Source organism: Taudactylus pleione, unplaced genomic scaffold (assembly GCF_031769625.1).
Source record: "Taudactylus pleione unplaced genomic scaffold, aTauple2 ptg000190l, whole genome shotgun sequence".
Taxonomy (NCBI): domain Eukaryota; kingdom Metazoa; phylum Chordata; class Amphibia; order Anura; family Myobatrachidae; genus Taudactylus; species Taudactylus pleione.
In genome coordinates, this window is record NW_028284592.1 from 4428838 (window position 1) to 4452949 (window position 24112).

Here is a 24112-nt window from a genome sequence, read left to right on the forward strand (position 1 = left end):
CCATCTTGGCAGGTGCAGTCGCCCCACATCTGAATAGGCCCGAGAGATGACAGCAGATCCATCGTGCAATTGTTGCTTCGTGACCGGCCAGCCACATTGAGTTGTAGAGAAACATTAGGGAGTCTCTACGACGGAGGGCAGAAGTTCTGTCCAAGTATATCCGCATGGCCCAGAAGTCCCAACAGAGCTCGTCCCGGTAAGTCTCAGATGGGGAAAACAGGAAAGAATCTTCTGGTTCAAGTGAAAAGCTGAAACCACCTTTGGTTGGAACAGAGGAAGTTTGGAGAACAGCCCCATCATCAAGGAATGCAATGAACGGCAGCATGCAAGACAAGGCCCCTAACTCAGAGACCCGCCGAGCTGAGGCAATGGCCATAAGCAAAACCAATTTCCACGTGACAAATCTAAGTTCCACGGAAACCAAAGGCTCAAAAGGAGCCTGCTTAAGAAAAACAAATAAAATATGGGCTGCAGAGCAGCACTTACCCATACCAAACTCCTCAGGGACTTAAAATCACACTGAAGTCACTGGGTTGCAGAGGGGAGGAGTTAGAGCTAAAGTTACAGGTTTAGTTTAAGTGCCAGCTTCTGCAGTCCCATCTACAAACCCATGGTCCAGTGTCCCCCAGCCTTGAAGGAGAAATTATATTTTAGTTTGAACAACTGAGCCCCTACTGTCACAGGCCCACAGCAAGTGTTCCTTAAAACATAGAATTGATGCTGCAAAAAAACTAACATTTACAATCAGCCTGCCATTTTGTTAAACTTTTCATAATGGAATAGCATTGTCAGATAGGTAGATACTAGAAGCAGTGGCATCAATGACCACCTGATAATCAGCATGGACTATTTGGTCAATTCACACAAGAGTCATCTATACTCATTTACTGTACCTTTAAAATCTCTTAAGCACCTTAAATTATGCAGAACAGAATTTATGGGAACACAAGTATTGCTCAGGCTATAACATTCTTTTAGATCTCTAATGAAATGATAGAATGGGTTCCTGAAACAATTTGCTTCATTAGCCACATAAAAAAATACATATATACATACATACTTTAGCTCTATGTTAGGAGGTGCCCAATCACCACCATTACAGTCCAGGTTTAGGATATCCATGCAGATTGTTAAGTGAACTTGACTGTGGTACTAATTAAATCACCTCTGCTCAAGCTTGGATATCCTTAAAACAAGGACTGTGATGGCAGAGCTTGGGAACCATCAGTTCTATGTAAACTTAAATTAATATCTTGTTACGAAAATGCAAGTCTAGACCACATGTAAAATGATATTGCTTTATAGTCCAGGCTAATGTGTTTAGATTGCAATTTATTTAGTAACAAATACTGACAAAGTTTATTGTAAACATAATTAAACAGTGCTCTGACAGGACTGGGAGACAGATACTGGCACTACTCAGGGGGTGGGGAAACTGTAGCTTGAACAGCATAAGGAAAGACAGTTATGCGCTGGGCACCTACTAATGACAGAAGAGACAGTCTTTTAAAACAGCACAAAACTAGGTCCAACTTTTAGGTTTGGACAGATTCCTTACAGAATGGGAATTTGGTTTTGCAAAGGTTATGGTTGTCCATGAAACAGTGTAACTGGCATTTTGGAAACTACCTTCCCCTGTGAGCACTAGTATGAGATAGGTTGCCAATGGGATGAAGGGCAAGTCCAATGCTGCAAGGAGATGGGCTCCATTACTAAAACCTATGACAAAGGTGATGTGATACCACCACACAGGCCTAATAGACATGTCCCCAGGGTGGTCCTAGTCATCCCCTAGTCATATTTTCCACCTTCTAAATTTGCTAAATAATTTTAGACATTCTTCTTACATTGACGACATTTTTGTACAGACTTCTAGTTACCAACGATGATATTGGCTTCAATTGAAGAATCCATTTGTTCGTATAAAGTCTGATTAAAGGGTTTCTACCAAGTTCTGCAGAAGTTCTATTACATAAAAATCTCAGCACTTCTTACAAGTTTAACTTTTGATTATATTTAAAATTTTTGAAACGTCATACATCTTAAATGTACTGATAAACCTTCTGCAAAGACCAAATCCATTCCAGCTGCCTTTGTACTCTTCATACAACATAAAAGACTCGCAAATACAGATTAGTCTGTGGCGGACAATTGCTGAAGGAGATTCCAGTTTATATATGTCAGTATTTTATATTAGCAATCCTCTGTAAGGCAACAATCAAATGTTTAAATAAATCCAGACAACATCTGTAAATCCATGTTTTCTTTTTAATTCTGAAAAGATCTCCAGTGGTTCTCTGATAGGGAGCTCACTCTGCACACCTCTAGAAAAAGGTCAGTCAAGACAGATTTACATTTGCATTCACACATACAAAAGTCGGTTTCAGGTTAAGAAGTTATTTGGCAATTTGATATTAATAACCCGTTTTGTTTAGTCTATTGCCATTGCCCCAACCATATGAAAAAAAAAAAAAAAAAAAAAGTATACAGAAACTTATTTACAAATCAAAATAGACTTCAAAGTGCTTCAGAATAGTGATTGAGTTCTTAGAGATATGTACAACTGCCTATACAAGTATGTACAGGTGACTTCACTATATATAGCACAAGGTTTAATTGCTGGGATATGGCTTTTTATGGAAAGTGCTTTTTACAGTACTTGGCAAGAGGGGAGGTGAGCAGTTGCTAATACTGAAAAAAAAAAAAATAAATAGAGGGAATTGTGGGGCCATAGAATAAATGGCAACCATATCAAGAGCTGAACAAGCTTATTAAGAAATATATACAAGGGGTTTTCATTGTAGCATCCCATTCATAAGAGCTGTATTGCACACTTCATACTTCCATAACTAGTGGGGTGGGAGGTGTTCAGCTTCTGGCCTGGTTACCATCCAGAACTCAAGATAAATCCAGTTGAAGCATTGTAGACTGAAGGAGGATGGTGAATGCCAACCATATACAGTCAACCTCAAGATAGGTCATCCTCTGTGTTAACTACTGATATCTGGAGGGGAAAATAAATAAAAATATAAAATAAATAGATTATCTATCTATCCAATTTGTAAAAAAATTAGCACTCACAGGCAGTGTTTATAGGAGTTTCTTGGCTACAACAATAGACATGAGGCTTGAGATACATGCCATTACAGTTCCTCTGTAGGTTTCTACAAGTAAACATTTTAAACCCACTAGGTCATATGTGGCTAGGGTAATACAAGACACTAAACTACTATAGAATTGACAGATTGGCGGCAGGAATTAATTTCGTGCAGCAGGAAGAGGGGGGATTTGGGGGAACAACCAGCACAAACCCTCAGTTTGAACATTTTGCTGGTATGATGAACAGAGTCTAGAATAAGAGTCTCTACATAACATCCGAGCTACATTTGATTTTCTTCTGTGACTAAACAGTAGTAGAAAGCAGTTACATTTGCTGAAGTTGGTAACCTGCTGGCCTTAAAAGTTGCGGTTCTTGAAAAGCTGTAACATTTGGAAATCTCTTGTTAAGCACATGAGGCTTTATTGCTGTACAAGTTCCTTTAATAATGGCAACACTGTATAGCAGCAGCATTTATGCCCCCATGTGGAAGCCCTGCAGCCAGTGCTTCAACTAAAAAGGTTCACTTTGTATGGAGAAATGCCGATCACCTAGTATAAGCAGTTTTTCCATTCATGGCATTATTTAATTTTGAAGAGCTACTACACATTAAGTAGGAATTATAGTGTGCAAGTCGTCCCCTCCCCAAATTAATAAGTGAAAGCTACGCAGACTCTAATTTGGATGACAGTCTGCTACCCAGAGACTTGCCTGTGCCACCAAAGTAGCGTTGTATTTCAGGAGTGGGGCAAAGTGCACTGTACATAATGATACACTTCTCAGTGAATAGGTTATAAAGTTAGCACAAAAGGCCTGTAATGTCAGATACTTACTGCTGGATACGTGTGTCCCACATTGGCACCATGTCTACCAATATCTATTGTGAGGTCCTCTTCTGTGGTTTTCAAGTACACAGGATTGTCAAAATTCATACTTTTCATGTTCTTCCGCTGCCAGTTGCGCCACATCAGGTAAGCGCCAATTGCCACCATGACTAGTAACACTAACAGAAGAAGTTCCAAGTTACCATCCATAGGGTTATGGATAATTTGTGACCTTTCCCCCCCATGTAAATAGCACCCATACCCTGTAGCTCAGGTCTTTATCCTTAGTTACATTTTATAGAAAGACATGACCAATGACATTAGAAAATCTAAACAACCTTTTGTAATGTACTTTCACTTATGTACTTACAGAGAGGAAGAATAGCCCATGCCGCAGATGTGTCTTTGGTTGCATTTGCCTCAAACACAGACATGCTACCATTGCCTCCTACAAAAGAAACAAAGTGCCATTTGCATACCTCTGCAGATAAGACGGTTTGTGATAGCAGCAACCAGCCAAGTGATCCTAGGTTTTAACACAGTCTGAGTCTAAGTGATCTAGTGGTAGGGAGTGAACACTAATGGGAACTACCACCTAGCAGAAGACAGGTCTTTCCACCTAGTCCCATGTGAGACGTGCAACATTAAGGGAGCATGAATTAACTGACATGTGAGAACTTCAGTCTAGACAATTTAGATATGAGAGAATCCACCACTATGTAAATGTATACACCAACAGACTTGTAAAACAACCATACACTGACAATTTGGAAGAACAGGTTCTACTTATGTTATGTACACAGACATTGACAACAGCTACATTACAATATGTTAGTTTCTTTAAACCAAAGTACTTTCCAGATATCTATAGGAAATTATGTGCACCGTTATTGCTGTAGTCCATGAGAAGAAATTCTTACCATCTATTCAGATATAAACCTAGGAACAATGTCCCCTAAATAAGCAGAGCAAAAAAAAAAAAAAAAAGCCACACCTAGCAATACTACTAAGTGAACATAATCTGAACTAGAACTATGGTGGATACAGCTGCAGTAGATAAAGTCAAAACTATACTAGATATTAAGTGGGCGATTAAATGGTTTTATAGGGTGCATAAACTTAATGGCGCCTGACGGAGCAATTAAATTGTTGATTTGATTGGGCATGCATAGCCGCGGTTACACATTTCTGCTTGCGGCCTCCTGAGGCGGTGAGCAGAAACGTGCGGTAATTCGGCTGTTTGGGCGCACAAGGCAGTACTTTTAGACGAGGCTAGCTGCTATATATTGCTCAACTCCATGCTTTTGGGCGCGCGCATGTGGAAAGTGTGCCCAACAATTGAACTGAACAGTTGGTGCCCAAAAATAATTGTATTGCACCTTGGGTATGGTCAGCTGCACTGCTTTATTGTTTAATTGGAATAAGGTTCTTTATCAAATACTCAAATTAAGCACTTACCCCCTGGAAGTGCTTTGTCAGGATGTAATCCTGTAGGGATGGTATGGTCTTCAGCTAAAACAGAACTACCTTAAAACAGACAAAATAATAAAAATTTGTTTCATCTATAAATCAGGGTTGGACATATTCAAGGAGTCAGGTGACATTGCCTGGTGAGTGGGTACTGAGACATCCTGCCACCTGCACTATTTTGTGTGCCCCTGACTACTGTACATATATGAAGAGTCACATGTGCTAGATGGAAGGTGGCGATTTTGAAACAGTTGGAAGTACAGTAAACAGTACAGTATGTAGAAGGGCAGTTTCTAGATCATGAGCAACATGACAGTGAGCACATTACAATAATGTAGTTATACACAGTAATTTTGACAGCACACAGTGTTAGACAAGATGTGACTCATGACAAACTGTTACAAATTACTTCTGCAGAAATGTTGTGCAAACAATTGAATCTCAATTTTGTGATGTGTCACAATGTTGAGCTGCCATAGTCAGTGATCTGCACAGATTAACATTGCCAATTTCCCTACAGACTTCTGGAGTGCATGGAAAAGTTAGGCGTCATCATTCACCTATAGGTTTAGCACAGAGGTTAACAAACTGTCCTCAGGACGCCAAACAGTGCACATTTTTCAGGTCACCCAGCAGGTTCACAGGTGTATTCATTACACAGACATTTAAAAAAATAAATAAATTCCACAGTTGGAGCCATTTCACTTGTGATTCCGTGAGGAGACTGGAAAGACATGCACTGTTTGGGGTTCTGAGGACAGAGGGCCCGATTCAGAGCTGGACGCTCTGACCAGAGCGCTCGCTCTGAATCAGGGCCCTCCTACCTAAAAATGGAGTGGCCTCTTGGATGCTTGCATAGCTGTGGGTTACCACCCACAGCTATAGCGAGCTTCCCTGATGGTCAAGACCATCGGGCTTGCGGCAACGAGACCCTACCGCAGGGTCTCGTCGCCGCAAGCCCTGGAGTGATTTTGGCTCTATCAGAGCCAAAATCACTCCCACTGACATCACTAGTGATGTCAGAGGGGCCGGACCCATGGGAACGCCTCCGTCTGGCAGCCACACCCCCGGCACGCCCTCCAAAGGGGGCATGCTGTCACTCACCATCGACAGCAGGCCCCCTTTGGTGCGAGACGCCGAGCGACGGCTTCCTCGTCGCTTGCTGGTCACTTAGAATTCGTACTTTTGTTTCAAATCACACCTCAGTTGCTGCATGCAAAGCCAACGGCAGTGTCCAGGGTTACTCATGCACTGGCCAAGTTGCAGAGTACATGGCATGCCAAATGGGGCTATTTGAGTCAAGTTCAGAGTAAGTCAACCACCAAGTAAAGCTTAGCCACTTAACTATTCTTGCATACAGGACACTTCTCATGGCAGCAATTTCATCTTGCCACAGCCCTCTGCATCTCAACCCATGCCATCTCACCACAGCCTCCTGTATCAGAGTCACCACAACCCCCCTGCTCCTGCTGGGACCTGGCCACTGGATTATGCTGGGAAGGGCAGGAGGATCATGGCTGATTTGTGTTGCAGCTACCGTAAGCATTAGCAGCAGCATTTTCCCACAGCTGGGGCACCTGTGCATATTTCTGCACCCCTCCCCAGCTGCTGAACATGAGCAATGTCCTCTGCACAGTATATCCTGGTCTTCTTGTGGAGCCTCCTTGCCTTGGTGCCCGTCTGAGAACAGCACTGACTTCCATGGAAGGTGCCTCCTGTTCACCAAGGGCGTATGGCTGAACAGAAGTATCATACTTGAGAGGGATCACTTCAGTGGAGGAGTGGTGGCTGGAGTCAGTCTGCAGGTTCAGCGTAGGAATGGACATCGGAATCCATGGGTTACTTAGCACTTTTGTTCAAATGGTAGTGTTTACCATTTGAGGGTGGCGGTCCAATGTTTGTCACCATCGAATGGAAATAGTTTGGTGTTAGATGTTTTTTTAATTCCAGATAGCTATGCCTCCCCTGGTTCCTTCCTTGCTATTGTGTCTGCATCAAGGCATCTTCATATGTTCGTTGGCAGTCTGTTTGCCTTAGATATGCCCTTACTCAGCAGCAGCCTAGAGAAGGGAGGGAGTCTTGAGCCAAGCAATAGAGCACATCTCCAATTGCTGTCAGAGCAAAGCCTTCACCCTGCAGCAATTAAACACTCACAGCACAAGTTTTTTCTGTGACTTGCTTCACTAATAGTCACTGCTCAGCTCCTTTTGTCAGATGAATGTTCAAACACCTAAACCTTCCTCAACCAATGCTGTATAGAATAGTGAAAACCCCATCAAGATCTGTTGAGTGGTTCGAGATTAGCCCGAACAGACCTCTAAACCAGATAGGTGCATGATATATAGACTACAACACATCTATAAATACACAAATATTTAACAGATTCCCATACCTCCTCTGCAGGTTCGGCCAAAGCGTTCCAACCCATTAGGGCACAGACAGGTATATTTTGGTGAACGATCATTTATCTGTGGAGCAGGTAAACAGAGATACTCACAGCCTCCATTTTCTAGCCTCTCATTACACCAATTTCTTCCTGTTGGCAGAGTATTTAAATTAATTATCTTGACTGTAGCTAGGATACAATCCCCTTTCAAAATTATACCACACTGGTGTGTCATTTTTTCCTAGTCTCAAAAGCCAGTTCATACAGTGAGTCCACAAACCCATATCTTACCAGTTGGCTGCACGAGTTCATGGTAGACAATAATATCTTGTGCATCATTTAAGTTGTTAATTAATGTTGCCAGCTCTTGCCCTGTAAATTTGTTTGCACCATAGATCGCTTCATTCTCGCCATCAATCCAGTAGACCCGATCCTAAAGTACAAGGAAGACCAGCTATGTGCAAGCACTAAGAATGTCAAACATTCAACGTTTACAACAAATTTGATACCAACCCAGTTTGGCAATAAAAGACCCAAGAAATAAATCCTACCTGAAATATAGTAAGTGCGAGAGGGTGAGCCAGAAATTCAGGAGACTTCAAGATTATACGACGGTCCTGTCCATTTAGGTCCACACTACAGAGATGGTGCAGCTTCAGATCAAGCCAGTAAAGGCGGCTTTTCACCAAATCTAAACAGTTAAAACATGGTAAAACCGCTGCAGGATCACATGCCACACTGGTTTATTCAAAGAGCCAGAGGGAAGATAAAGCCATAACGAACACTGAAGTCAGCCAGCATACAAAGAGCTTCTTACAAGTACTAGAGCAGTGGTCAGGGAACAGGGGTAAATTACCCCACATGGGGTAAAATGAAATTCCTGGGGGTAATAGACAGACAGCTGGGCATGCATACGAATCATTCATATGCATACCCGGCTGTGCCGCAGGGAGGCTCCAGCAGGATGCCCGCTGAGATGTTACCAGCGGGCGACCGGCTCCTTCCCTGCAGTGCCACATTAGCTGGAGGCTGGAGTTCTCTTCTGAACTCGAGCTTCCGGCTCTCTCCATGCGCACTATGGGAGAGATGTCATGACGTCTCCCATAGTTCCGAGGAGCAGCCGGGCGGACAGGACGGTGGCGGATGCAGGAGCGGGGATCAAGGTAAGGGTTTTTCTTGTACAAGTGGCATTCTATTGGGGCACTACTATATGATTTCTTTCAATTCAAGGGGGTAACATGGGCATATCTAAATATATTTTGGGGTAAAAGTTAAGGGTTCCCTGACCCCTGTACTAGAGCAATAGAAACACACACACACACTTCATGCACATCTGAGCTAGTAAGCAAAGTATTTAACAGTATATTTTACACACCCTCATAGGCCTAGTTTCCCCCCCCCAATTTAAGAACTGCAAAATCTTGTCTACCTAACACAATGCCACTGGGTCGCTTGATGTCAGTCGTCACCAGTTCCTGTCTGTCTATTCCATTCATTCCAGCCTTCTCAATTTTGGCAGGTTCTCCCCAGTCTGACCAGTAGATAAATCTTAAATTAAAAAAAGTCATAATTATAGTCTAAAGTCACAGAAATCAATTATGCAATATGGACCTCCTACATATTTAACTAACTAAATATAACAAAGATGCCATTTAAATACATTTGTCAGCATCTCAGAAAGTACACCTTCCAATATTACATTATGGTGTTTCACAGCAAGTCATTTAGTGATTAATTCTAAAACTCATAGGAATCAGATTATATTTTTTTTATATCACAGCTTATGGTCAATTGGCTGCCTTGGGTTACAGTAACTTCTATACTGGTACCCAAGGATCAGTTTTATAAGTGTATGGTACAATTTCCTCAAGAACAGATAACAGACCACCACATGTAGCCGGGTTTGATACTGCTGGAAAGCATGCTGTCCTAAAGCAAATAATTACCCAGATATGGGATCAACAGCAATAGAAGTGGGATCTTCCAAGCCTGTGTTAAACAGAACCTTCTTTTTGGAACCATCGAAGTTTGAAACAGAGATAGTCTTTTGACCAATGTCTGCCCAATAGAAGTTCTTGTACACCCAATCAACAGCAATGGCTATAGGATTGTGCAGTCCTTCTATGACCTTGATATGGTTTCCTACTCTGTCACGGCTATCCACGGAGGCTCTAGGAGGAAAAACAAACAAACATTTTGAGCTATAAAAATACCACTATGAAGTCAGTTACTTTTGACAGTTTTATTGCAATCTAATAAAACTCAATACAAGGAAGAATTAGGGCCTCATCTATCAACGACCGATTAACACTCTTTACTAATCTTAAAATGGTGCTCGAACCAATCAGCTCCTGTCATTTTTTCGATTTGTGGGAGCACCATTTAAGATTTGTAACAAGTGACAAGATTACTACTAGTCAATTTCTCATTTATGTTACATCGACACTTTCCAGACCGCTGAAATCTTTGTGCTAGTATAAATAATTTATTTAGTTTTCCCACTCACAGCTGCTAATCTGATCAGCCAGTACCAGCTAGCTAGTTAATTCTCAAAACCAAATAAACCCAAAAGATTGTTGGATTGTGCTTCAGAGTGAAGCTTATTAAAAACTACTACAATATAATAACCACTTGACTTTGAAACAATATTTAGACAAGGCTTCTTGGTAAAATATAACAAATTTAATATACAGTCAAAGTTAGCAATTTTGACATATAACAAATCTACCACATAGTAAAACATACATGTATAAAATGGTGTCCCCTGGATTTAAATCAGTCCTTGTATAAAACTATGTAAAATATGAAACAGGTAACTAGAGTATAAATTCCAATTAGTCAGGTCTCCTGTATAGTTTAGTTGTGTACATATAGTGTGCAATGCTCACCGGCAAGTTGAAAAAGCACAAACTGAGTTTCCTTTATCTTAAGTGCACAGGATCCAGAGGAAATGCTTTAACTCAATATTAGTGTCTTCCCGCCTGTATAACTTGAGGATGGCGGGAGTGCGTCTCTTCTGTATGGCTCTCCTCCAGAGTCTGGGGAACCACGATGTCTGTTTACAGCGGCTGGTGCGGTAATCCGGCACTCCTCGCACCGGGTCCTCCCTGTGGGGATCACTTGCCTATGGTTAGAGCCAGTGATAGTCTTACCAAGGTCCATCATCCATTGCCAGTGGCTTATGTTGCCCATCCACTACTAGATGCGGGGACGACGGCACGATTATGACGCAGTCATCTCCCGCGGGGTGAAGTGCCTACACTGAACGTTCAGTGTATGCAGATCAATCATCCCCGAACATGGCAACCTGATGAAGGTAGTTATCGCTCAATCGCTAGGTTTATTCGCCTATTGAATGGGCAGCTTAAGCCCTCCAAGTTGTACAGGTCCACACAATGTGACAAAGCTGGTATATCTGGAATGCCTGGAGTCTGAGCACCATTATCCCTTTTGTCGACCGGTTTTGCTTCCTTCAGGGAGCTTTATAAAGACCATGTGGTAGATATGTTATATCTCGTGTGTCAAAATTGATAACTGACTATGTATATTAAATTTGTTATATTTTACCAAGAAAAGCCTTGTCTATTTTGTTTGTCAAGTGGTTATTATGTAGTAATTTTTAATAAGCTTCACTCTGAAGCACAATCCAATCTTTTGGGTTTATTTGATCAATAAATGAGAATTTAGCCCCTACAGGAGGACAGTATGCATCGTGGAAAGAAAAAAAAAAAATAATCCTTTGCAGACACTGATCACTGTGGCAGTTTTTGTATTGAGGATGCAACACTTGTCTTGTTAGACATTAAAGAGGATAACCAAATAAAAGTTAAAGGGCCAATAGGCGCCTTGCTTCACCCCCCCTTTCATTCCTGCATTTTTAGGGGCAATCCAATTAGCCACGAGTCTTGCTGTTGCCACAGTGCTCAAATACTGCCATCGGCACTGCATCTCACACCCCTTTTAGGCTGAATTCAAGCTGCAGATTCCCTTTCCCCCAGCTCTACAGTCACTTCCAGGGAGTGACTGCAATGTGTCCACCATAATCACACGTACAAAACACAGATGTGTCCTTATACATCTAGCCTACTTGCGTGTGACAACCCTTCTATTCACACCATGCTGTGGTGTGACTCGCTGAGCATCTTTTCTTGCAGATTTCTCAAAGTGATGCTAATAGGGGACACAAGCAGCTTATGGTGCTTAAAATTATATGCGGCATGACTATTGTTTGTGTCTGTAGCTGCATAAGTAGTGCTACATTAGTGTCACAGCCACTGACAACATCGCATTTCGCACGGATACAGCTGCATATAGGTTTACTGCATATTTTAATCAGCACAAGTGGTTTGTGTATCCTATTTAGAATGCTTTCCAAATAAGATGCATTTGCAGTGAAAGGGAGGGGGGGGGGGGGGGGAACTCAGCGCTAGAGTTGCACACGTTTTATAACGTGACTTGTAGTGCACCAGGATAAAATGGACGCATAGTTATATACACATTGAGTTAAACTTTCCAAAACTTGTGAATTAAAAAAACAAAACAAAAAACTGTTGATATCTATTTAATGCTCATTTGGTATACTTAATGAATCTGCATATTTGCTAAATTATACTGCATCATGAATAGCTACTTAATCAGATTTATAAAAAAAAATAAAAATTTGGGGGTAGTCTTAAAAATGTAGCCAGTTAAGTGGTCAAAAGACTGTCGAAAAATTTAATTATATATTACACAAAGAAAGTTCAGTAAGGTAACAAGGCCTCACATGTGTAACGTACGCCATCAATTTTCCCGCCAGAGCAGGTAGATCGCCGCTTCCCCTCATGGCCATTAGACTGCCTCGGTCACTGACCAACATCAGTTGTAAGCTGGTGGAAATCGTCAAAATTGAGGCGCATATTGTGATCAGATTTCTGTAACTTAAGCTACATACACAGGTAAAGATTGTCTTACCATCCAACTAGTTGATTGGTTTGAATGAAAATCTGGTAACGTATGGGAGTAACTGATTATCAGCAATTTGCTCCTAAATGCCAGAAAACTGATGAAAATGGTCGTCGGACAAGTTTGTTAAATGTTTGCTCTAAACAATTTGTTCAAACAGTTTGTCCATTTTCCGGCATTTGGGAGCAAATTGCTGATTGTCATTTGCTTTCATACCTTACCAGATTTTCATTCCAATCAATCAACTAGTTGGATGGTTGGGCAGAAAGTCTTTACGTGTGTATGCACCTTAGAGGGCGCATCGGCAATTGAAATTAAATTGCCAACTAGTTAGAAGGTTTACTGTGGCAACGTCATGTAACAGACAGATTCGGGCTTTGTGCACTGCCTTTGACAAGGGCAAGACAGACGTTCAAGTTGAGCAGTGATCAGGCCAGCCAAGCACATCCACAGATGACAATTTGTGCTGCATTGAAGGCAGATTCAGAAGGACAGACGCATTTGAGTTAGTGATACTGTTGACAAACTGAACATCTGAGTGGGTAATGTGCACATCATTCGTAAGGAACTGGGGTACAGGAAAGCGTTCATGCTGGGTACTGATGCAAGATGGGATGGTCTCATGCACTTGATGCGGTACCATGAGGAGGGAGTGCAGTTCCTGCAGCATACTGTTGTAGGCGATGAAACATGGGAGACAAAGCAGGCATCTATGACGTGGGAACTAATCGTCCCCACCTTCAAAGAAATTCAAAACTCCTCCATCAGCAAAGGTCACCATGTTTTAGGACCACAATGACATTCTTCTTGTTTTCCTCACTAAGGGAGATACTGTGAATGCTGCCTGCTACTGTGACAGAGCCAGTTGCTGAGTGTAATTAGTTAAAAACTACCTTGGTTGCTGTGAACAGGTTTCGTATTGCTGCACGATAATGCCAGGCCACACAGTGCCATAAAAACCAGCACCTTCTATAGGCTACCATTGGGAGGTACTGGACCATCCTCCCTACAGCCTTGCCATAGTAGGGCTTGGGGGGGGAAATGAGTTAGAGGCTGTTCTCAAATGACCGAGAAGTTCAGCAAGCCATCATGTCCTGCTTCAGGCGCTTCTATGTCAGGATAGATGCCTTTGTACAGTTGGAACAAACACTTAGATAAGTATGGGGAAAACTAATCTGTACCATAATATTATGCGTATATGTACAAGTTAAATAAATCTACACAATAAGGCTAAGCCTTATTTATTGAGCCACCCACACAATTAGATGTCAGAATCTGGAATGACTGTTGTAATATTACAATTAAAGCACACAATCCTCCTTGATCACAAGGCTTATTTGTAAGAGCAAACTGACAGTGTTCTAGTAGCACCATACCACAGTATCATGTGGAAAGGAGAAACAGATGTAAAACCATGAGCCAGTAGGAGTGACCTCCGTCATAACAGGGTTCTACAACTATTTTGCTCTGAAATCTTGTCTGACAAAGTTTCAGGACCCCCAGCAAGTTACTTCGGAATGACTGCTACACGTGTGTGGTCAGCAGATTGCATGCACTGCACAGGCACAAAACAGAAGTAAAGTGAACACAAAGAAAATAACCAAAAAAACTACAGAAGATTAGTTTAGGAGCCTCTATCCCTGCATGTGTTTTAATTTATGCCATGTCTTCCCCACCCCACATCTTCAAGTAGTCACTGTGGGTCAGAAGAGGCGGCCAGTCTGACTCACCAGATCACTCAAGATAGTGGGGCCGACCACACTCCCTGCCTAGCCAAGATATGCTTTTTACCCTGGGCCCGACCATTGAGATTAGTCGGACTGGAGAAAAATATATATTGTTTTCCAGGCCAGCCAATGATCCTAGTCCCCTGGGGAGGAGGAGCGAGGAGCCAGAGGGCTGTGTCAAGGCACTGTGGTGATGGCTTGTCCTGCCTGCCCATGGCACAGCACTCATGACTCCAAGCAGAGACTTACAACCTGAGGTTTGAGAACCACTGTGGTAGTGTATTTCAGGAAGAACTGATTGTCTGAAAAACGAAGCAATTGGCTGACATGTGTTGCTGTTCTCTATGGGAACCTTATTGACATATAACAAGAGTAAGGTATATTAAACTGTCTATTCACCCCAACCATACACTGAATAGGTACCACATATTTAATGTATATTAGTACAACCTTTGCATTTCAGTAGCTGCCTTTTGCAGGCAAGGGATATATTACACTGAGCATATTATGTAGACACTACTTTAGCCACAATAGTGCCAAATAGAGGCATCCATATACAATTATAAGCATGGTCATACCTAAATATTGCTTTCTGAATGGTGTCAGCCCAGAACAGACTCTGTCCTGCAATATCTGCATCCAGTGCCACCGTATTCCGCAGCTGCTCCACCAACTGGATGTATTCCTTCCTTTCAAGTCCAAACTTCCGGATATCCCTGCGGTTTGTGAATATCAGACATGGTTCCCTTCCTTCAAAGGAGGTCAACATTTATATATAAGTAAAAGATTCACCCTGCACAGCATCCCCTTATTTATTTTCCTTAGTTGTGTCTATTAGGTGAATCAGCAGTGTAGGGCAATAGAAAGAGGGCTAGGGGCCTGTAGGGGAACACTAGACTGCTACTTTTCCTATAGGCTGCACAATTTTCCACTTGAAGGAATTATAGCAATAGCAAAAACTATGTTTAGAAATGGAAAATGTGAACAGCGCTCAACAAGATGTTTATTGTTTTAGGGGGCTGCTTGGTACTGGAGATGTCCTGTCTCCAACAAAATTATACTAATAAAAATAGATTTTGTACCATGCGCTCACCTTGTCTATATATCATATTATAGAAAATGTAGCTAAGGTAAAAAATGTGGAGATGACAACAGATCTAATGAATGTTATAAACAATCTTTTATTTATATAGACACCATATACCAATGCGTCTAGTGATATGGATGGCTATTTTAGACTCTTATATGTCTCCTTTCTGGTAGTAGGAGTATGATGGTAAAATAATCTAATAAAAATTATATATGATGATTAAGTCCTATATGGAAGGATCAAGGTATGTCTGGGTGGCAGGTGTGCCCTTTGAGGGGGTTACCTTTCCGTAAATATATACGGTACCCTTATGTTATAATATCAGCTCAGTATTTGTCCATACCGACTAGTAGCCAAGAAAAAGTCAGCCAATAGGACTGATCCCAAGTGGGTAAATAATGTCCGGGTGGTAGGTGTGCCCTTTGAGGGGGTTACCTTCCCGTAAATATATACGGTACCCTATGTCTAAAAAGACAAGTATGTGTATGTCCCTTTGGCTACTTGCAATGTGCTAGGGAAGTGAGGGTAACCTTACGTAGAAAGGTAGCTCTCCGTATGTGGATATCCACGTACGTGTCCCTGCACTGTCTGAAGCAATGTCCCGGTGATAGAGTGAGCCGTGCAAAGTGTGACTGCAGCGTCCCGCTAGCGGGGCTTACCGGTCGGCGTCTTCACTGAATGTCACGTGTTGCACTGTCCATGTGGTGTGTGGAGGAGGGGAGCAGTGCGGTATGATTTCAATTGCCGCAGTCAGTCCAGCCGGACCACTCGCTCAACCCTCTGCTTCTAATGCACGCTGCTCTGTAGTATGGCAGAGGAGGGTGCTGTTTCCTGCTGTTTCCTGTTAGGAGGATAAGGAGTAGCAGCGTGAGGCTGTGCACAAGGCTCTCTGCACAGCCTCACGCTGCTACTCCTTATCCTCCTAACAGGAAACAGCAGGAAACAGCACCCTCCTCTGCCATACTACAGAGCAGCGTGCATTAGAAGCAGAGGGTTGAGCGAGTGGTCCGGCTGGACTGACTGCGGCAATTGAAATCATACTGCACTGCTCCCCTCCTCCACACACCACATGGACAGTGCAACACGTGACATTCAGTGAAGACGCCGACCGGTAAGCCCCGCTAGCGGGACGCTGCAGTCACACTTTGCACGGCTCACTCTATCACCGGGACATTGCTTCAGACAGTGCAGGGACACGTACGTGGATATCCACATACGGAGAGCTACCTTTCTACATAAGGTTACCCTCACTTCCCTAGCACATTGCAAGTAGCCAAAGGGACATACACATACTTGTCTTTTTAGACATAGGGTACCGTATATATTTACGGGAAGGTAACCCCCTCAAAGGGCACACCTACCACCCGGACATTATTTACCCACTTGGGATCAGTCCTATTGGCTGACTTTTTCTTGGCTACTAGTCGGTATGGACAAATACTGAGCTGATATTATAACATAAGGGTACCGTATATATTTACGGAAAGGTAACCCCCTCAAAGGGCACACCTGCCACCCAGACATACCTTGATCCTTCCATATAGGACTTAATCATCATATATAATTTTTATTAGATTATTTTACCATCATACTCCTACTACCAGAAAGGAGACATATAAGAGTCTAAAATAGCCATCCATATCACTAGACGCATTGGTATATGGTGTCTATATAAATAAAAGATTGTTTATAACATTCATTAGATCTGTTGTCATCTCCACATTTTTTACCTTAGCTACATTTTCTATAATATGATATATAGACAAGGTGAGCGCATGGTACAAAATCTATTTTTATTAATAGCAAAAACTACTTTGCTACATTACTGCTCTCTAAAGCACATTGCAGCCTCCTATACTTACCTACTGCCTTACACACTCCTGTTGACAGATCCATTTGATACCCTCTACTGCATTCACACTTGTAGCCTCCCTTAAGGTTGACACAGATCTGACTGCAGATGCCTGGATTTTGACATTCGTCTATATCTGAAAGAAGATAAAAGCTAGATTTTACAAAGATCCTGAATGAAGCAAGCATATTACTTATGGTGTCAAGAAGCTGTACCCTCTCCACAGAGGAAAACGTACCACCACAGGTTCTTCTGTCAATCAGTTCAAAGCCAGCAGGACAGTCACATTCATAGCTGATAATCTTGTCCCGGCATAAGTGAGAGCAGCCACCGTTATTCAGCAAACACTCATTGACATCTAGAAAGAACAGCATACAGATGGTGTCTTGACAAATTTAATTTTGAAACCAAACCAGTGCACAGCATACTGTATCTATTATTGGAGTTAAAATGCCAACTAAAGAGGCTTGTTTGTGGTAAAACCCGAAGACCAACATACACAATGAAAAGGAATGACTCCTATTAAAAGGAGCACAGACAGTGTAATGGTTAGCATTACTGCCTCACAACACTGAGGTCGTGGGTTCGATTTCCCACTACAACCCTAACTGTGGAGTTTGTATATTCGCCCTATGCTTGCATGGGCTTCCTCTGGGAACTAGTTTCCTCCCACATATACAGGCAATTGGCTCCCAAAAAAAAAAAAAAAGTTAACCCTGGGGAATATAGATTATAAGTTCCACTGGGGCAGGGACTGATGTGACTGCCCAAGTATCTTCTGTAAAGCGCTGTGGAATGTGTGACACACACACACAATGAAGGAAATTATATCCAAATGGTCAGTAGTAAAGAAACATGTTACTTACCGCAGTCCTTTGCAGGCTCATCACTTCCATCTTTACAGTCATTCTGCATATTGCACACCTTATGCAAGTCTATGCATTCCCCAGAGCTGCACTTGAATTTACCAGGTCCTGTGCACTGATTGACTGGAGGAGCAAGTACAGAGGAAGTGAGTAAGCCATGAGTAGCACTTCTCGCCATTTTAGCACAAACAATCACTGCAAATAGTTTGTGCCCACCATTTTTACAGCGCAGTTCATCAGTTCCATCAAGGCAGTCTCTCACACCATCACATTGTCTAGTGCCATGTATGCAGTTGCCATCTTCGCATTTAAATTGGTCAGGTTGGCATGTACGGGAGGCTGGAGTTTAAGGGAAAAAAAAAAAGTTATACAATAAATGAGAAGACAAATTAGACCCATCTCTGCACTCCCACCCACTCAAGGTTAGCTTGGCTACCAGTCAGTACATGTTTTTAAGACTCTGCAACACTGGTTTGCAGCAGGTGATAAATTGTCTGGTTAAGATTCTGGTAAATGTGGTCATTGGGTTTCACCTAGATTGCCTAATGTTTTAGTATTGCCTGGTAATGTATTAACTGAACTATATTGAAAGGCATTTCTGATCAGTAATCATACATTGCTCCTTCAGATCAATTTGGTCTCAGCATGATAGCCAAATTCCCAAATTGGCTCTGATGCAACATTAGACACCATTACAAAGTGATCACTTTGTGAGCAAGCCAACTTGGAGGCCATTGTGTGCTGGCATTAAAAGTTACCTTTTTGTTAACAAACAGTGATGAGCTGCAGCATTTACTATGTAGCACATAAGAGCAAGACATAACTAATGGACCTAGCTGTTGTGCAAGACACTGCTTCAGTCATTGATAGTATAGAGCTATCATGCCATTACAGCAGAAGTTCCCAAAGGTCCTCAAGGCACCCCAATAGTTCAGGTTTTAGAGATATTCATGATTGAGCATAAGTGGTTAAATTAGATTGGCTGAGTTACTAATTAAGTCATCTGTGGTCAAGCATGGATATCCTTAAAAGCTGGACTGTTACAGTGCCATGAGGACAGAGCTTGGGAACCCCTGCACTAGAGTATTGTTTCATAAAGTTAGATAAAGTTAAAGACCTCTAGTGCTTTGTATTGTCTTGCAAGTCATTTGACAGCAGGTAGTGTACAGATTTCTCATCTAAACCCATTGAACACCCACTTTAAATACATTTGTGGAACATTCTTTGCATCACAGAACAGCCCACGCCGAGATACTGTAACAGGTCTACAGTATATAGTGCACCAACATTTTTATTTTACAAGTTGGAGTAGAATGTTATCTTAACCTCCCTAAAAAACGTTGATGCCCACTTTCTCAAATTATAGAATGGTAAGCAGAATTATTTTCACCAAGTCTTCTAAAAGCCATTAGTAGCACAACCATAATTTGCATGTTCCAATACATTACAAGTGCAAAAAAAACCCATTTGGATTTGAAAGACTGAACTTACGGCAATTCATTTCATCACTTTTGTCCTTGCAGTCTGCATCCCCATCACAGCGCCACTTCTTGTGGATGCATTCCCCAGAGCCACAAGGAATCTCACTGGGGGAGCACCTCTGAGGTGAAATGGGTTGGCGCCCACACTGCTCCAGAGACTCGTCCGAGTGGTCGGCACAATCTGCATCGTCATCACAAACCCAGGTCAGGGGTATACAGGTAGAGTTTTTGCACTGGAATTCATGGGCCCCACATGTGGGAGGTGTGCAATTCACTTCATCACTACCATCACTGCAGTCTTTGTGACCATTGCAATAAAAGTTTATGGAAATACAGTGACCACTGGAGCAAGTGAACTCAGCTGGACTACAGGTCACATTCCCTGGAAGCAGAACAGACCATAGTACAAACATTATGGCATTACATGGCACATCAGCAGACAGTTACACCTTCACACTGAATCAGGTGGCACAAGTGAATTAGTATACCAATCCTGAACAGTTTGATTACGCGTTTGTGGCATTCTAACCATTAGCCTCACATGTTTTTCTCCCCCACCCCATATAATCCATAGAACAGTTTAGCAAAATAATTTTAGAATAAGGGTCTAACAGAAGATGGCATAAACCTGCTGAGACAACTCAGCATATTGTTTCCACATGCTTTACGTGTAGTAATTGTGACCCCAGATGGCTGTAGCATGCTATAGATCACATGCTACCTAGTCAGCTGAGGAAACTGAAATATTTAAAAAGCCCTGTCAGCAAAGTCATTTTACACTTCAATGCCATGCTGTGACCTCGCTGCCAGCAAGACAGCTAAATAAATTATGCCCAGTTAGAGCGATTTGTAGTTTGCAGAAAACAGTTTCTGCTACTCCAACCCAAGCTGCTTACCCTTGTTCCATCAGAACTGCTGAGGAGTTACCATTCTGCTTCACAGTATTTATTCACAGTGCTAGGAACCTATTCATTTGTAGCCAAATCTACACAAAGCTCAGTAAGATATACATCAGGTCATACTTACGACAGTTCTCTTCATCCTCTGCACTGTCACAGTCAGCTTCGCCATCACATAGCCAAGAGAGGGGAACACATTGTAATGAACGAGCCCCACAGCTGATTTCAGTCTCTCTGCAAGTTCTCAAATCTAAGAAAGTTTCAGTATTAGACTTTGTACAAGAGCTGGCCAACATGGTTATTCCTATATAGACAAGACTAATTCTAAGAACACAAAATCAGACTTATTGCAATGGTTGACAATCAAGTGAGGGGAGGATAAATGAAAAAAAAATAAAATGGTCGTCAACTCAGCCCTTCCAAGTACTAAAAACACAAGTAGAACACATTTTAGTTATCAAATATCACTAAATAGTAGAAACCAATCAGCCTAAAAAGGACATTGGCTCAGACAAAAAGAATCATCCAATGTGAAGTCTGGTAACCTCATTTATCATGTGTGGAATTTACTGTACTGTAAAGCTTCAGCTTTTTTTCTAAAAAAAAAAAAAAAAAATATGATAAAAAAAATTGTTGTTAGGAGTCTTCTGGAAAAACTCCATTATGAAGAGGTCCACCGTGTAGATTGGAACACCAAAAAGTGTGTCATCTAAACCTATATTTTTGGATTTCTTACATTATGCAGCCCCTAACGTATGGAATTTAACAAAGTGTGGCAGCAATTATACATTGTAAAGCATACCAGCATTAAGGCTAAAAACAGAAGGATTTTATGTTTGAAGAATGGAAACATTGTCTACTGGATGTTTCCTACATAACACTCATGCCTTTTTGGATCCCATTCAACAGACTGAGGTTTTTAGACCAGAGGTTCCCAAACTCTGCCCTCAAGACACCCCATCAGTCCAGGTTTTAAGGATAACTATGCTTGGGCACAGGTGACTTAGCACCTGTTTTTTTTTAATAAACCATCTCTACTCATCCACGGAAATCCTGAACCTGGACCGTTAGGGTGCTTTGAGGACAGGTTGGGAACCTCCTTTAGATTTAGAACAGGTTTCATACACTACAGATGTGCCCCTATACATCTTTGCTGCAGTCGCGCTAAAAAGATAGTTCGCCAGGTCCTGTAAGACTCTAGCTCTGGGTGTCTTATTGCTAAAAATGCATCTTACGCTGGGCATAGACAGTGTATTTGGCCGCAACTACCCTCTACCAGGAAGGGTGGGGGGGGGGATAGGGGGGAGGAGACATTTCCCTGTTCACAGGAAATGTCGGTCTGTCGGCCACAGCCGGGCATACTCCGCCTGAAGCAGCCAACAGGTTACCCCCTAAATATTGCATCGGACTGGCATGCTGGACAATCCGGCATGCCCGACCGAGCAATATTTAACCCTCGGTTGGCTGCTCACACTACAATTATCGGGGTGATCCGCAGATATCAGGCAGATCACCCCAATAATTGTAGCATGTACCGCCAGCTTAAGTCGCAATGCCACTAGGATGCACCAGGGGACTGCACTGATCAATTTAATATGGAAGTTGTATCTGTGTGCGACTGAGTCTCAGATTACGAAGTGCTACAATGTAGCGGCCAAAGCTTTTTTCATTCCAAGTTCCATTGTGCTTCATATATCCTTTATCTATGGCGCCACAAGGGTTCCACAGTGCCTTATAAAGTACAGAAATAAATTAGCACAGAAGAAAAAAAAAAAAGTTAAACCATACAAACAAAAGCAGGAAAAATACCAGATTTATAAACCTTGCTACATAAAACACTTAAGCAGCAGGGTGTCAGCAACCAAGTGTTAGGTGCCATTGTAAATGACAGTATAAGTAAGGCAAGGAGAAGCATGTGACTCAGGTGCACACAGATATACAAGTGTCGCATATCAGCTCAATCAGTACCATCTACTGGTGTGTCCTAGTCGCATTGCAACTCTGCTTTTTTTTGCCAAAAATGTGTCCAACGCTAGCAGAGTAGCACAGGACCTTGAGGCTCACTCACCAGGCAACTTGCGCAGTGTGGTGGCTAGATTTAGGAGGACAAATCTGTATATGATACAGTACATTTTAACTCATCTCTTATAGATTTATATCTGCTGATCCAACAGCTTGAGGCAGCAGTGTGAAACCAGTTTTGCAGCGATTCACCACTATTCATTATGGGGACATCAGGTACGCCAAATACAATTTAGCATCTTTTGCCTAACTACTATACAGAGTCAGTGATTGATTCAAATGAAGATCCAATATGGCCTACCTCCCATATCATTACCAGGGAATATCAATATATGCAATCTTGGTGGCTTGCATTGCTTTATTTTACAGAGCCAAGCCAGATTCTCATTAATACATTGCTCAGAGCATGCTATTTTTTTTATGTGGGCACCTGGCATTGTCCCATGTAGGACTATAGCAACGCACCAGTTTTTTCCTCCTCTTTAGATTAGGCTTTATACTCAACTCTGCACTTGACTTTTAAATCTAATAGAACAGAGGTTCTCAAACTGTCCTCAGGACCCCACGCAGATCATGTTTTCACCCAGCAGGAACACAGGTGTACCCATTACTCACTGACACTTTCAAAGATCCACAGGTGGAGATAATTTTTTCACTTGTGATTCTGTGAGGACACCTGCAAAACATGCACTGTTTGGGGTCCTGAGGACTGAGTTTGAGAACCTGTAATAGAATTACTACAATAGCTATACTAGTATCTGAAAATACAGGATATGATTAGGACAGTAGTTTGAGATACTATGAGTAAAACAATTCCTGTAATCCAATAATACATAGGAAGGTTATAACTTACGGCACAGCTCCGGTGTTTCATCAGATCCATCTTCGCAGTCTGGGTCTCCATCACACTGCCATCGTTCTGGAACACACTGGCCATTGCTACAAACAAAGTCTGCCTCCGCACAGGTTTTCTTTTCTGCAAAATAGAAAATATATACAGACTAAGGGGAGGGAAGAAAAAACCCACTAGCTCTGCAGAGATCATGCTGCTTTGAAAAATTTGACAACCAGCCTATTGGAGAGCAGTATGAAATGCTAGGGTTTCTGGGAAAATAATAGTCACTGCTAACTAGAGTCTAAGTTGTAGAGTTATTAAACCAGCAGTACACTTTACCACAAGAAAAAACCCTGAACCATATTAATAGTCTATTAACAAGTCGTGTAATATTCTTAACCTACATGATTGGTGACAAGAGTCAGTGGGTGGCTTGGCACACTACAAGTCCTAGAAGCAACAGCTTCAGATCTCCTGGTTGTCCAAGCATGTGGTTCAGTAATGCATATGGCTTTGGTATCCTGTATTCTAGCATAACACTTATAATGGTATGCAGAGTCTTTAAGAGGCTGCTAGAGTAGAATACACCATGAAACATGCAAGTTTGATATTTATGATA

The 24112-nt window shown here is 42.0% G+C and overlaps 1 protein-coding gene across 1 annotated transcript in view; it reads right to left on the reverse strand.

The window, feature by feature from the left end:
- Nucleotides 1–2248: 2248 nt before the first annotated feature.
- The window catches only part of VLDLR (very low density lipoprotein receptor), a 32676-nt gene continuing 10812 nt past the window's right edge, over nucleotides 2249–24112 (reverse strand). Inside the window, exons 3-19 of the mRNA XM_088476589.1 lie at nucleotides 23512–23634; nucleotides 20764–20886; nucleotides 19748–20119; nucleotides 18473–18595; nucleotides 18257–18379; nucleotides 17629–17748; nucleotides 17401–17526; nucleotides 15027–15198; nucleotides 9724–9948; nucleotides 9207–9325; nucleotides 8329–8468; nucleotides 8069–8210; nucleotides 7784–7927; nucleotides 5380–5448; nucleotides 4292–4369; nucleotides 3931–4100; nucleotides 2249–3004 (exon numbers count right to left, since the gene is read on the reverse strand). Of these exons, the coding sequence (XP_088332715.1) occupies nucleotides 2969–3004; nucleotides 3931–4100; nucleotides 4292–4369; nucleotides 5380–5448; nucleotides 7784–7927; nucleotides 8069–8210; nucleotides 8329–8468; nucleotides 9207–9325; nucleotides 9724–9948; nucleotides 15027–15198; nucleotides 17401–17526; nucleotides 17629–17748; nucleotides 18257–18379; nucleotides 18473–18595; nucleotides 19748–20119; nucleotides 20764–20886; nucleotides 23512–23634 (2405 nt within the window). The 3' untranslated portion in view covers nucleotides 2249–2968. The remainder of the gene's footprint in view (nucleotides 3005–3930; nucleotides 4101–4291; nucleotides 4370–5379; nucleotides 5449–7783; nucleotides 7928–8068; nucleotides 8211–8328; nucleotides 8469–9206; nucleotides 9326–9723; nucleotides 9949–15026; nucleotides 15199–17400; nucleotides 17527–17628; nucleotides 17749–18256; nucleotides 18380–18472; nucleotides 18596–19747; nucleotides 20120–20763; nucleotides 20887–23511; nucleotides 23635–24112) is intronic.